Source organism: Gymnoscopelus microlampas (assembly GCF_963454915.1).
Source record: "Gymnoscopelus microlampas genome assembly, chromosome: 22".
Classification (NCBI taxonomy): Eukaryota; Metazoa; Chordata; class Actinopteri; order Myctophiformes; family Myctophidae; genus Gymnoscopelus; species Gymnoscopelus microlampas.
In genome coordinates this window covers 42,013,191-42,028,356 of record NC_139959.1, presented here as the reverse complement: position 1 = coordinate 42,028,356, position 15,166 = coordinate 42,013,191, and the positions used below count along the sequence as shown (strand labels likewise).

Here is a 15,166-nt window from a genome sequence, read left to right as displayed (position 1 = left end):
TATTATTAAGTATGACATTATTTAGCCATAAATGAGCGTGCCTTGTTTCATAGACTGTAAGTGTTGCTCTCTCTCTCTCTTCATTTATTATTATAATGACCATGAGCGGTCCGGTTTATGTATTATTGTACTATTTATTATTATAATGACCATGTGCGAATGCGCGATGACGTCATCGTTTCTCAAAATCTCCGGATTACATGTCCACACAGATCCACTGAAACGCATGTTTTGGAAAACCTTCACTTATTTATCCGTTTACAAAAATATCCGTTTTAGCGGCCAAAAACACCGTTTGCGTGTGGCTGAAAGGCCCAAACGCACACAAAAATGTGCGTTTAGAAAAAGATCCATGTACGTGTAGCCAAAATTGTTATTATTCATTACCAAGGCTGCCAGAGGTAAATAATACATATGTTTACCTGTCAAACACCCCCGCCCCCTCCCCCTCCCCCCGTCCCCAACCCGGCCCGAAGCACTCTGCGCATGACCAGAGTTCTATTCCGAATGAATGCTTTGCTCATGTAAACGATTGAGGAACAGGAATACTTTTATTCAGGTGCCATGTAAACAGTTGGGTATACATTTCTATTCGGAATGAGTTCATTCTGAATGAATAAATATTGTGCATGTAAACGCACCCAATGTGGCCGCGATTCTCCACTCTGCGACGGCTTTCCGACCGTTTTTAGACAACTAAACTGTTAGATATTCGGCCCTGTCGCAGACAGGAGATCGGACAGTATCATAGTATGAAACGGTCTGCGAGGAGATCCACGCTACAGCCAATGAGAGCACATTACAGCAACCGTGTCTAGGGGAGCGTCGCTGGATCTGACCACAACAAACAGTCCCTACCGCAATATTACCGTCCAGTCCTCTAATAAGTTAACATTATAAAACAAAATGAGAAAGTGAGCGAGCCTGGTGGGCTGTTTATTTTAGAGGAATTGTACAGAGAGACAGAGACAGAGCGAGAGCTCTCTCTCTCTGTCTGTGTGTGTGTGTGTGTGTGTGTGTGTGTGTGTGTGTGTGTGTGTGTGTGTGTGTGTGTGTGTGTGTGTGTGTGTGTGTGTGTGTGTGTGTGTGTGTGTGTGTGTGTGTGTGTGTGTGTGTGTGTGTGTCTGTCTTTGAGTGCAGCATGCGTCTGACACACGCTGTGTCTGAACATCGTTGCCAGATGTTGCGAGAGAAATAAGCAACCAGGTCTATGAAAACAAGCCCAAGAAAAGGCCACTTGAGCACTTTAAACCTATTTACAAATACATTGGATATTTTAAAATAGCCGATCTACAAGCTCATAACGCATCGCAGCTATTTTCAAAGAAAAATCTTGAGAAAATTGTGGAATATTTGCCAAATCCACACAGATCTTGTATGGGGGTCTATGGCACAACATATGGCATTTGGCAAGGGGGTCCTTGCCAAATGTTTGAGAACAACTGGTTCAAACAACATTAGGAAACAAGGCCAAAAAAAGCAACTACACTTTCAAGCAACTTTACAGAAAAACAAAGGCGCTTATAATAAGCGGACATGGCAATTCTGTCACAGCGGAATCAGCGCACTTGCCGTGCGAGAGAGAGAGAGAGAGAGAGAGAGAGAGAGAGAGAGAGAGAGAGAGAGAGAGGAACATTTTCTTAACCCATTAAATCCAGGAACGCATCTTCGTCATTTTTTGATTTATTTGGCTGTTCAAAAATAGCAGAAAATGCCGCGCTATATGAGCTTGTAGATCTGCTATTTTTAGATAAATTGTGAACATGTGTGCAAATCTTTCAATACTTTTTTTAAAGGAAACATTTGTAGCTCAAATCTTTGCTTCTGGGGGATTCTACAAATGTCTTCTAAATCCTAAACATATGTTACTATACAGTATATCAGTGGTTCTCAAACTTTTTCATGTTAAGGACCCCCAAAATGATGGCCGCGGACCCCCATCTAAAAATACATTTGTAAAACGTTTTGTTCCAGGGATCCCCAGTAGCAAAGACTCGCTTTAAAAAGTATGTATTCAAAATTGTGCACAAATATTCACGATTTTTTTGGTTGGCTAAAGAAATCTAAAAATGACACAGATGACACAGATCTTAATGGATTAATTGACAGATGAATGCAGAACTTGCCGAATACAAATACAGGAATTATTTATTTCTTTGTTTTTCCTTTATTTATTCAGGGAAGCCCGTTGAGAGCAAGCTCTCTTTTTCAAGGACACAGCATATACAATACAATACAATACATAATGAAAAACAATAACAAACATTTGAATCATATTTCAGTGTCACAGATGCGAATAAACATAGTGTTACATGAAACGGGTGTAGTGTGTCCTGGAGAAGCACCCTAAATGTCTCAATTGAGACCAATCGCACCAGTTTCAGAGAGTCCTGAAGTTTGTTCCATTTGTGTGGAGCATAATACATGAAGGCAGTCTTTCCTTGTTCCAGGGTTTCCGTTAGCCAGTATATACCGGCCATTGACCGGTAACATTTTTAATTGGCCGGTAAATATAAACACCACCGGCCACCGTGGCCGGTTGGGAAAATGCTGTTATTAGGCTATTTTATCATTTAAAGGGTAAGACCACTTTGGTAGAGGTTTGGGTTGTGTAGTTACCTTGCCATGATGTAACTCTAAAGGTGGGCAAGAAATAAAAAATAATTGCTCTATTGATTAGAAATTGATAATTCAAAATATGCTCCTCATTGACTTACATTGTACGGTAAAACAGCTCTCAAAGTCACTCTTTTAGCACATAAATGAACCCAAACATAGCTGATTCAGACAATATAGAACATCACCAAACCCAGTACTGTTTGTTTTTTTAATAAAAATGTCAACTTCCTGTTGATTTTACTATTTGAAGATCTGGATCCGGATCCGCCGATCCAGTCCAGGTTTTCTACTCATTAAAAATGGCAAAATCAACAGGAAGTTGACATTCTTATTTTTAAAAAAAACAGTACTGGGTTTGGTGATGTTCTATATTGTCTGAATCAACTTTGTTTGCGTTCGTTTTTGTGCTAAAAGAGTGACTTTGAGAGCAGTTTTACCGTACAATGTAAGTCAATGAGGAGCATATTTTGAATTGTCAATTTCTAATCAATGGAGCAATTATTTTTTATTTCTTGCCCACCTTTAGAGTTACATCATGGCAAGGTAACTACACAACCCACACCTCTACCAAAGTGGTCTTACCCTTTAAGCCTATTATTAATATTAGTATTTGCATAAAGTAGTTGGCTACAACCATTACAATCATAATCATTTAAAGTTTTTATCATGATCTGACTGTGTGGTTTAATTCCGACAGCCTGCTCGGCTGCTGCAGTGCGCTGCAGTTATAGAATAGCCTATTCGTTGTACGATGGTGTCGCACGTTGAAAACATCAGAGCTACAAGCTCACAGCACGTCGCAACGCGCCGCAACTATAAAGGCAAGTAATCAACCTCGCGCAAGGCCACATATATCATGACATATATAATTAACGTTAACAAAACAAAACAAAACCTACTTTTGCATATCAAGGTTGAATGAGAATCGATGTAAAGCCCAAAATATATATTAATTTGTTTATACTGTGCGACGGTGTTGCGCAGGGAAACCACAGCCCGCAGGGTAATTAGGACTCGCCCCAAAACACCCTCACCCCCATTTTTCAGGCGGACCAGCGGTTCTTGTATTTGTTTTACTGAGGATATGGGTAGAAATAGGTTTAGGATTAGGTATAGTTTTACTGAGGTTAAGATCAGGAATAAGGTTAGGTTTAGGCATAGTTTACTGATATGTTTAGGAATACCAGGCGAATACCGCCGGATTTTCCCCGGGGCGACTGTGATTTGGGGCGAGCGTTTTAGTATTCGTCTGCTGCGTGTTCAGCAGCGCAGCAGCGCAGCTCTAACGTAACGAGGTGTATTGAGCCCAATCATGTGACGTTAATTATAATATGGCCGGTAAATTTATTCTTTGGCCGGTAAAATATAATCCTGCCGGCCATGGTGGCCGGCCCCAAAAATGCCTAGCTGCTCTTATACGAGGACCGGAATATCTAATGTGGGTTTGTGAACGTGTTGAATGACCTGTAACCTTAGGTTTCAGAAGCGAGGATATAGGTACAAAGGAAGCTTTCTCCACACAAGGCCTTGGAATTGATTATCACTTTACTGTATGTCTCAACTTCATCTGACAACATCTACAGTACAGGCTACATATATAAAGCGTCTCGCTGTAAATCACAGCTACACACAAGACAGTGGGAAAAAGAAACCATGACAAATGCCACAAATACTAAAAAAGAAAAGATTTGCATAATAATATGTTAAGCCCTTTCCAATTGAATTTGCATTGAGGGATTAATACGGATATATTATTTTTTTTCTCCTCCATCACCTGCAGTAGATTGTAAGTGGATTTCCTGCTAGTTCTTAATATAAGACGTTAAATCCCTGCGGTGCCACAGTCTCACCCTTCACTTTTACACAAGCGGTCAAATGTTCAAAGCTTTTTTCTGTTTTAAAAATAGGAGGGGGGGGGGGGGGTAAAAAAAAGGAATTAAACATTAATGGGCTAATGAATAAATATTTTGTGTCTCCAGGACTCAGCACTTTTCTCCTCCAGAGTCCCGCAGCATGGCTTAATTAACTCTTCCTCAAGCCTTTTGTAAATTAACACGGTGCTGTGTGTTTTTTTTCTTTTTGTGTTTTTGTCTTGTTGAGACCGAGACCGAAAATTAAGTTAAGCCATTCACCCCGGGAAAGACTTTTAGATTGTACCTACATATACGAGTGTGTGGGTCAAGATGATTCAAACATAGCAGATCCACAAGCTCATAGCGCGTCACTATGAGCTTGTAGATCTGCTATTTTTAAAAACGCTTTGAATAGTTTTTAAAGCAAACATTTTTAAAGGAGTAGTTCACCCAAAAAGATGACTTATTTTCTATCAATTACACACCGCATGAAGCCTTGAATTCATGGAGATTTTTTTATTTTTTTTTTACAACAATTTGATGAGCGGGTGTATATCCGGTAGGAGACTCAAAGAGACTCCTTTGAGTCTCCTACCGGATACATTAGCATCTTTCTGCTGGTAATCAAATTATTGTCTCAGGAAAGCGACAAAAACAAACAAATCTCCATGGTTTCAATGCTTCATGGGGTGTGTAATTGATAGAAAATACGTTTTTTTTGGGGGGTGAACTACTCCCTTAACCCAAATCTTTGCTTCTGGGGGTCCCTGGAACAAAATATTTTGAGATGCTGGTCGGCGGCCAAATACATATCATTTTGGGGGTCCTTGACTGATATAGAAACATGGGTTTTTCAGAAAACTGTTAAGATTTAGAAGACGTTTGTAGAATTGGTCTCAGGTCTTAATGAGTTAAGCAGGGTTATGTTTTTGCGCAGTGATAAATACGACAGGGTTGAGACACATAATTACTGCACCTCAAAGTCGTTTCGTTTCAACTTACAGCAGTTTGGAGGTTTCTTTTTTTCTTATCCTTTTTTAGAGACATATGGCGCACCGTTGTGCTTCAGGCAAAAGTGAACTTTGGATGCCTTTGTACAGTGCTTCCCTTTTGGTTCAGTAATGAAGACGCTTCTTCAGTTTTTAACACCTTTAGACCGGGAACGCATCTGTGTGATTTTTTTATTTATTTCTTTGGCTATTCAAAAATAGCAGATCTACAAGCTCATAGCGCGGCACAGAGTGCCACGCTTTGAGCTTGTAGGTCTGCTATTTTTGTATTAAATCGTGAAAAATGTGCAAATCTTTGACTATATATATATTATTTTTTAAAGCGAACATTTTTAACTCAAATCTTTGTTTCTGGGGGGGTCCCTGGAACAATATACTTTGGCGGCCAAATACATATCATTTTGGGGGTCCTTGACATGAATAAAGTTTGAGAATCACTGACATTATAGCAACATACGTTAAAAAAAACATTAGAAGACATTTGTAGAATCCCCCAGAAGCAAAGATTTGAGTTAAAAATGTTGGCTTTAAAAAAATCTATATATTCAAAGATTTGCACACATTTTCACGATTTTTCAAAAATAGCAGATCTACAAGCTGCTATTTTTGAAATAGCCAAATAAATCTTAAAATGACACAGATGCGTTCCCGGTCTTAATGGGTTATATGATAAAAAAGTACAGACGGCAACGGAACTCACACTGTGTTTTGGATAGGGTTGTGGATGCTTCAGGATTTTATAACGATTCCCTCTAAAGCAGGCATCTTCAACATGTTTTTTCAGGCCAAGGACCCCTTAGCTGAGAGAGAGAGAGATGAAGCAGGGACCCCCCTATAATAGATGTATATGAATACTACACTGTTTCCTGTATGATTGTAGTTCTAACTTATATAAAACTTCTACAGAAAGGACATTTGTTCACTCTGCAGGTCTATTTACAAACTCACAGTAGCACACAAACCATGTTCTCACTATTTCTAAATAGAGCCATGTATGACTCTGTCCACTAGCCACACCTCCAGCTATGTTGTGTTCTTTCCTCGTTGTGTATAAAGGAGACACAGAACTGACAATCAGGAGGCTGCATGAGGCAGTCTCCCAGAGCTCACGTATTGTATAATAAATATGTTGATTCGTTCCACTCTACCCTCTGCTGGAATTATTTCCTTTATACTGACATAGAGTTTATGTTTTCCATTACACCCCTCACTACATATTATATACAATTGTGTTGCAACTTTTTCATAGACTTCATCAGTGGTGGAAAGTAACTAAGTACATGTTTTGTACTGTTTTGTTTTAGCTCTTGCTCATTTGATTTTGCTATTTTATCTCATGTGTTTAAGAAAGTAGGTAGCTGATATATTGCACTTTTACCTTAGCGCTAGGTATACTCTTGGTTGCTTGTTTTTGCAGAAAATGCACTTCAGACTTCTGGTGTTTAGTAGTTTCGTTCCCTACCTATGTTGAATGCACTTATTGTAAGTCACTTTGGATAAAAGTGTCTGCTAAATGACTGTAATGTAACACTGCAAAAAAAACAAGGTTTCCGGCTATGAAAACCGATGAATATGAGATGTAAACTCAGAGAATTTACAAGAATTTACAAGAGTTTTCCACTCGGAAAACTCAAAGTTTTGTAGGTCGGTAAACTCCTGTATGGTACCAAATTAAGTATGCGTGACCCCCTGCTGGGGTTGCTGCCAGAAAATCACACCTTCAGCCCTAACCTGGATTTCCACAATTTGGGAGGGGGGAGATCCCCCCTCCCTCCTCCCTATCTCGAGCAATGCTACTGAGCATGTGCAATAAGCCACCTATGATTGGCTGTGACGTAGGTGGGCATCCCTCCCTTATTTTGGGGGTCACATGGTGTGTGTGGGGGGGGGGGGGGGGCTCACAAGGTGACCCCCCTCCTAGGGACCTGGGGGGTGGTGCCCCCCCCCCTAGGGATCTGGGGGGTGGTCCCCCCCCCCCTTATTCCCTTATTTTATATATATATATATATATATATATATATTATTTATTTATTTTTATTTATGTATATATATTTATTCATGTATATTTGTATGTATTTATTTAGTTATATATACACACACACACACACACACACACACACACACACACACACACACACACACACACACACACACACACACACACACATATATACATACAAGATGCTGAAAACAAATAGGCAACAATCTCAGTCAGGTAAATTGTGTTTATTGATTAAAAAAAAAACAGTATACAGTATACTTTGGCTATTCAAAAATATCTTCTAAAACAGTAAAAAAAAAATCCCCATCTCCCCCTCCCCAAATGTTTTTTCCAGGGACCCCCAGAAGTTGTAAAAAACTCCCACAAAGGGGACAATAATTTAAAAAAAAATGTAGTTCTGTCTCTCATGCAGTGTCTTGCTGAACGAACGGCCTCTGCTTCTATTTGGAGTCCCTCCACCAAACTGGACAACTTAACAGTTACTGTGTAAGAGAGCTAAAAATGAGCTGTTCTGTGCCGGTGTGTCTCGCCGCACGCGGTGGTGATGAAGGGAACGCGGGTCTCTTCTGTTGTCTTTCCTCTCCTGAAGCACCTGGCATAAAGCCGAAAGCTCCTCATCTCTCTCGGGTGGAGATGAGACAATCCACACCGCCCGTCCATCTACGATGCCGTCCTCTTCATCTGACATTAGTTCAGGGACTGCATGCGCCCACACGGCCCTTTCTCCATCAGACTCCAGATATGCAGTCCTGGTGGTCATCAACTGTAAAACATAGAATAGCAATTAAATTATGTATTACATTACCATTATTACAGGAACACAGAATGTAAAACAAAAAAACATCTTAAAAACAGTTCCATATAACTTACCCTCAATCTTCTCTGTCGGGTCTTCATTGAGGCATTCAGCTTTTTCTTCTGGTCAGCATTCTCTGGCTGGTCCAGGCGATGGCTTCTTCTCAGAGACTCAAAGTGTGTCCTGCAAGCCGCTGAAATACAAGGAAAACACAATTAGGATCTATTTAGTTGTTTATCTCCACAAACAACACAATTCCACATCTACACTGCTCTAAAAGAGAACCTACATGTGACTGCAATTTTTAACTGGCCCCTGTAAAAGTCTAAGCTTTTACTGGAGCCAGTGGTGGAAGATGTACTTATAATATATTTTACTTAAGTAAAAGTAGCATATATTTCTTACCCGTTATAACGTCACGGTCTTCGTCGGGGAAAGCAATGCTGACCTGATCCAACATATGGGTCATCACTGCAAGATTATGTGGAGAATTGATACTGAAAATAAAAAGACAGAATGTTAGTTTATTCCAGCACACACAGCCATCAGTTCCAGACTCCAACCCCCTCCATTCGAAGCTCACACCTCCACCTCACCCTATTCAAAGCCTGCGTCAAAACCCACCTTCCCCTCCCCCCTAATTCAAACCTCTGTTTCTGCCTTAGCTTACTGGTTCCTTTTTAGAAGTATTTATCTCCTAATAAAGTTGTTGTTTTGTTGTAAAGCGACTTTACAACAAACTAAGAAAATCGCTATATAAATGTTATGTATTGTTATTACTTAGCTGGGGTAAATTACACAGTGATACAACAAAAAAAACGTACCTTTCTTTTGGATCAAGTCTCATGGCATTGTTTTCAGAGTTGTGTAGACGTCTCACCGCCTCCTGCAAACAGAAAGATTCACAAAGTTAGTTGGACTATAAAAGCATAAAGGCATTCTCGCCTTAGGTGGACACACACAGCCCCTATTTGCAGACATAATTTCACTTACCGCAAGCTTTGAATTCTTTGCTCTTTTAATCCTTTTTGCGGGCAGTGTAGAATCAGTGGCATTCTCAGCAGCAGTAGTAGCAGCAGCACCATGTAACTGCTCGATCTTCTCGAAGACTGGAGACTGCTGCTGGGTCAACAGCGGTGTTGCCAGACTTTGCGAGATAAATAAGCAAACAGGTCTACGAAAACAAGCCCAAAAGAAGCGACTATAAAAGGCCACACGAGCACTTCAAAGCTATATATGTCGTCCATTAAACTATGTGCATATTTATAAATGTTGGCTATTTGAAAATAGACGATCTACAAGCTCACAACCGTTCTACCATTATTTACAAGCAACTTCAGAAAAATGAGCCCAATGTGGCTTATAATAATCAGACCAGGCAACACTGCAGACAGATACTAGGGGTGCGTTCGGAAATACAGCACTGAGCACGGCCCAGGGCTTACTTTTGATTGACTCTCTTTCAGATGTTATTCCTTTACTCTTAACCTTAAACTGATCAGATGGTTTGGTTAAAGGAACTATAATCTATTAAAGTGTCTTTCTTTGGTTCTGATTGTTACTAGGTTCTGATAGTAACTTGGTATATTCTATTTATTTTATCTAGTTTATGTATAGCCTTCATCAGCCTGTCAGTGATGCGTTTTCAACAGAAATGCTCATATTGGCAGTCAGCTGTGTAACAGTAGCTGGTTAACGATGGCTCGTTGGCTCGCATTTGACCACATAGCACAATCAACAGCACTAATTCATGTCAGCTGTGTGTGTGTGTGTGTGTGTGTGTGTGTGTGTGTGTGTGTGTGTGTGTGTGTTTTTAATGTCCAACTGAATGTTTTCTGTAGTGTAGATATCAAGTCTTTCCCTGTAGAGCAGGGGTCTTCAACAGGGGGTCGGGGACCCCTAGGTGGCTCTCAGAGTTACTACAGGGGGGTCTCCAAATCTTTGCGTGATAGGACCTTTTTCTTGTATTTACATTAACCACATGAACCCTAATATCCCTATATTCTGAGGGGAACTTAAGAAGAGGTAGAGGGGAAAAGAGCAGACCAAGTACAGAGCCATAGGCTCAACTTTACTAAGTACAGAGAGTTTGACATGTCTGAAAAATACACTGATGCCAGTGTTGTTAAACACAGATATGGGAAATATTCTTATTAACTTAGATTATATATAAAAAAAGATTAGCAAATGAAGCCCTTTTTAAGCCCTTAACAAAAACATTGAAAAGTATAGTTTTGTTTTGTTCCATTTTTGCTTTGGTAATGGGGAGAGGGAGAGAGAGACCCCCTCTTTAAACAAAGAGTGAATTTGGATGTCAAAGGAAATGGCCAGTCTCCTGCTGGGTCTTTGTCTGGCAGAGGAACGGTAAATCACTGATTTCCAAAGTATATAGACGAATTTCACAGTAAACATTTTCAACTGTAAATTTCCAATTACGTACAAAAACACCAGCAAACTGCGGGTTTACTGAGCAACTGTAAATGCCCAAAAATGCCCATTAATGCCTCTTTTCTTGCAGTGTAATGTAATGTACATGTACTCAAGTCCTGTACTTAAGTACAATTTGGAGGTATGAATACTGAGTATTTCCAATTTCCAATACTTTTACTTCTACTCCACTACATCTCAGAGGCAAATATTGTACTTTTACTCTACTGCAATTATTTGAAAACTTTGGTTACTAGTTACTTTGATGATTTTTACAAATCTGAGTGCATCTTCCACTCTGATAACTTGGACAAATCTTCTGGATGTTTCAACCAGTGAATGGAGGTGGAATTAGTCTAGCTGAGCTTGACACCGGAGACACTTTGACACTTGCTGTGCTTTATTTTTAACTACTATTTTTAGTCTACTGTTTGGCATTGAAGAAAGAATTGTCTTTGAAAGAAAGAGGTTCTTCTACAAAGGTTGCCATGGCAGAGATGTTAGTCTCTGTTGGATTCTACAGAAATAAAGCCGATCATGACTAGTACTCACTGCTCAGGGGTGGAAAGTAAAAAAAAAAAAAATACATTTACCCAAGTACTGTAAAGTACTTGGGTAATGGAACCAAATGGACCCTTATGGGTCTGTAACTCTGAGAGGTAAATTAACATTGATTTTACAATATGAATTGTGGTCCCAGAGATAGAAATGTAATTAAATGGGGGTCCGTAGCCTAATGCATGTCAAACTGGGGGTCCTTGAAATTAAAATGGCTGAGAATCACTGCTAGAGCCGTAAAATAATCTTCTCTTATGGGGGTCCCTGGCATATCTTTTCAAATGGGGGTCCGTGGGCTAATAAGTGTCAATTTAGGAGTCCTTGACATCAAAAAGGTTTGAGAACCACTACTTTAGTCTACCGAAACATGATGACCACAGCCAATCAGCAGCAAGCAGCGTTAGGTCTACACATCACCGGTTTGGCCCAGTTTGGCCCGCCTCAGACCGCATGGGAAGTGGCCCCCCTTTTCGGCCCCACTGAGCCCACTTTGGCCCGGGAGGTTGTTATGGAAACGACGGCACAAGCAGGCGGTGCGGTGCGGGGAAAATACAACATTTAAACATTTTTATTTCATCACCTTGAAATATAAGGTGATGAAAGATGGCAACAATAACAGGACAAAACAGGTGGCCGTTTTATGAGCTCATGGACATATACTGTGACAAGCCAAGTGTCGTTACCATAGCAACCAATGCAGATACTGTAAAGTCAACAATGTCTGATTACACAATTTAAATCCAGTGGTGGAAAAATGTACTGATTTTTTTTTACTTAGGTAAAAGTATCAATACCACAATGTTGAAGTACTCTGATACAAGTAAAAGGTTACTTGAGTAAAAGTACAAAAGTATTGGCATTAAAATATACTTAAAGTACCAGAAACCAGTAAGACTCCCTAATCGGGAGATAAGCGACCGTAGGTCACATGTATACAGAAGAGGGCTGTAACGGCGATTGGTTCCTAGTTGTGTGGGCAATGTATAGTTTTGTTTGGTGGTCTAAGAAATGTGGTGGCAGGCATGTTGATGACATGAGTGTAGACATACTGTGTAGTGTGTAGCAATTTGCGTGTTTTTAGGGGCAAAACTGTAGGAGTAGTGGGCAAAAATGTGTTGTGAAAAGCGGCCTGAAGGTGGCGCTAGAAGAGGGCCATGTGAGAAATTAGGGGTGGGGTGTCCGCGTTGCCTTGGCGGACGAATAGGTACCGGCCGCGGCTCTCCCGGACGCTCCTAGCCCGAGTTACGGCATTTTATGTGAGCTGCAGTGGCAGGGGGTCCTCCACTGGGGGCGCCACCACTTTTGCATCCGTTCTGGAGCACCAGGAGTGGGTGGTCCCCGGGAATGCCCCGTGAGCAGCCCCGTTGGGGTGGTCATTTGGTAATTTGTCCACATGTGCTCATTTTTTACACTTGGGGGTCCCCGAGGCAGCTGGGGGTCCCTGGAGCTCCGGGGGTCCTTGGAGGGTGTAGTTTGGCAGGTAAGGAGTGTGTGTGCAAAATCTGGCATGGATCGGGGCAACGGGTGCGGAGATATGAGCAGGGCAAAAGTGTGACGTGTGTGACGGAGTGACGGGACGTGTGTGACGGAGTGACGCACGGACACCTGGAGCAGGTTTCTATAGTAAATGCGACCTACGGTCGCAATAAAGGTACAAAAATGATTGAAAATAGCAGAGTAAATGGACTTTACCTTACTTTACACAACTGTTTAAATCTGATCACTTGCAAATAACAATGTGAACAGTCAGTCAGTCAGTCAGTAGGCCTATACCAAAGATTGTATGTATGTGTACAGTCAGTCAGTAGGCCTATACCAAAGATTGTATTTATGTGTACAGTCAGTCAGTAGGCCTATACCAAAGATTGTATTTATGTGTACAGTCAGTCAGTAGGCCTATACCAAAGATTGTATTTATGTGTACAGTCAGTCAGTAGGCCTATACCAAAGATTGTATGTATGTGTACAGTCAGTCAGTAGGCCTATACCAAAGATTGTATGTATGTGTACAGTCAGTCAGTCAGTAGGCCTATACCAAAGATTGTATTTATGTGGGAAACAAATGGGATTTGCCTGCAGTCTGAACAAAGCCTACATGCTGTTCCATTAGGAGCCATGCACTGTATTAAAACCCTCTCTAAAATAAACAACAACAACAAAATCACTCCTTTAACTAAGGCCACAGACCACTTCAGTTTGAGGCCAAACCAGATAAGGGCCCTCATGCTACAACTGCAGTATGAGCTCTGCAAAAAGCAGCCAGTGTAAAAGATACTAAACTATGAGATGCCCAAAACAAGGGTTGTACTGTACACAAAGAGAAGATATGTACCTAGTTAAAGTGTTATTGGCAGCTAGTAAAAACAAAAAGCAATTACAAGGCCATGGTACAAAGCCTATCCTCCAGTTCAAGAGCAGTGGCTGAGCATTGTGGAGGAGATATGTGTTAATGGAGAAACTATCTCACAACTTGAGATTGCAAGAGACTCTAAATTCCTTGAAAAATGGGAGAAATGGACTGAATATAAGAACCCAACAAGACGACGCCACCAGTGGTGTAATGTAACATAAAAAGTAACATAAAGTACATTTACTCAAGTAAAGTACTGTACTTAAAGGACAACTTTGTTTTTTTTACAACCAAGGTTTATATTTTAGCTTGTAATTAAAGTAAATAAAAGATGAGTGTTATTTTTTTTTTCTTTTATTTACTTGAATTACAATCTAAAACATAAACCTTGGTTGTAAAAAGAACAAAGTTATCCTTTAAGTACAATTTCGAGGTACTTTTAATTTACTGGAACATTTCCAAGCTGTCTGTAACCCGGTGGATATTTTATGTTGTGGGTTATTTGTTTAAAATGGTGGAACTGTGTTTTATTTTGTCTCAGGTACTGGTGCTTTTATTTTGAAAGGTATCTGTCTGCATTGTGGGGCAAAGCTGAAAAGCATACAAATTAATGATGTCATTATTAGTGATGATGATTACTTACCTTGATGTGTGATTGATAGAAGTGGGGGAATGGGTGGTTTCAGGGGCCAGAGTGAGTGAGTGAACAGGTGAATGGGATTCCCAATCAAGAGAGATGAGTGAGTGACAGGTGTCCAGGGTTCCCAATCAGATCAGCCAGAGGAGGAGAAGGAGAGAGGAGCACAGAGGCTGTGTCAGTTTGCTGTGTGATCCAAAGTTTGTCATACTTTATGATATAATAAGTTTAACTGTAATTTCTGTGTGTGTCTGCACGACAACTACAGTGAAGTTGCAGTAATTATTTGTAGAAGTGGACTGAACGCCCGAAAGACGTTTAAACCAGGATATATTCTACAAGTGAAGTGATTCAGTGTTGCTTGCTAAACCAGCGAGAGCTAAGTGACTGTTTAGCTTCAGTCTCACTAGTATAGAGAGGCATAGTGGAGCTAAACGCCGTCAAAGAAAGCCTTTAAAGACTCTGCTGCGTCGGGATTGTGGAGAAGAGGCGTCGGCTGCGGTGAGCTGTTGACTCCGCTACTGGACGTTCGTCTACTGTTCTCGTCGTTGGGAAGTCTGGACCGAGGTGCGCTGCTGGAGAGGGGCTCTGAACTATTACATTCACCCATAGACACTCATCACACACGAAAGGTACCGTTTTATTTTCCTGGCTCAGGAGAGCGAAGGGGTCACCAGTTTTTGGCCACAACGCACCCAAGCGTCGATACAGGCCTGCAACAAGGGGTTTAAATCATTGGGTTTAATTGCTTATTGCTGCTTATTGCTTGCTATTGTATGAAAGGTTGTGGGCCCACATTCATTGATTTCATTTTGATGTGAAATATTGTTCTTTGAACAAAGTGTTTTGATTTAATGAGGTAATCCACCGGGTTTAGGTTATAAACTAAATAGGAATAATTTAGTATAGGCCAA

The 15,166-nt window shown here is 40.6% G+C and overlaps 1 protein-coding gene across 1 annotated transcript; it reads right to left on the bottom strand.

Annotated features, from left to right (window-relative positions):
- Window positions 1–7,956: 7,956 nt before the first annotated feature.
- On the bottom strand, window positions 7,957–14,862 carry LOC311038650 (uncharacterized protein C14orf93 homolog; the record flags this gene model as incomplete). Its single annotated transcript, XM_084048220.1, has 6 exons — window positions 7,957–8,247; window positions 8,355–8,473; window positions 8,686–8,777; window positions 9,105–9,166; window positions 9,274–9,427; window positions 14,714–14,862. The coding sequence occupies 6 exons, from the start codon at window positions 14,860–14,862 to the stop codon at window positions 7,957–7,959; spliced, it is 867 nt and encodes a 288-aa protein (XP_083904346.1).
- Window positions 14,863–15,166: the final 304 nt, after the last annotated feature.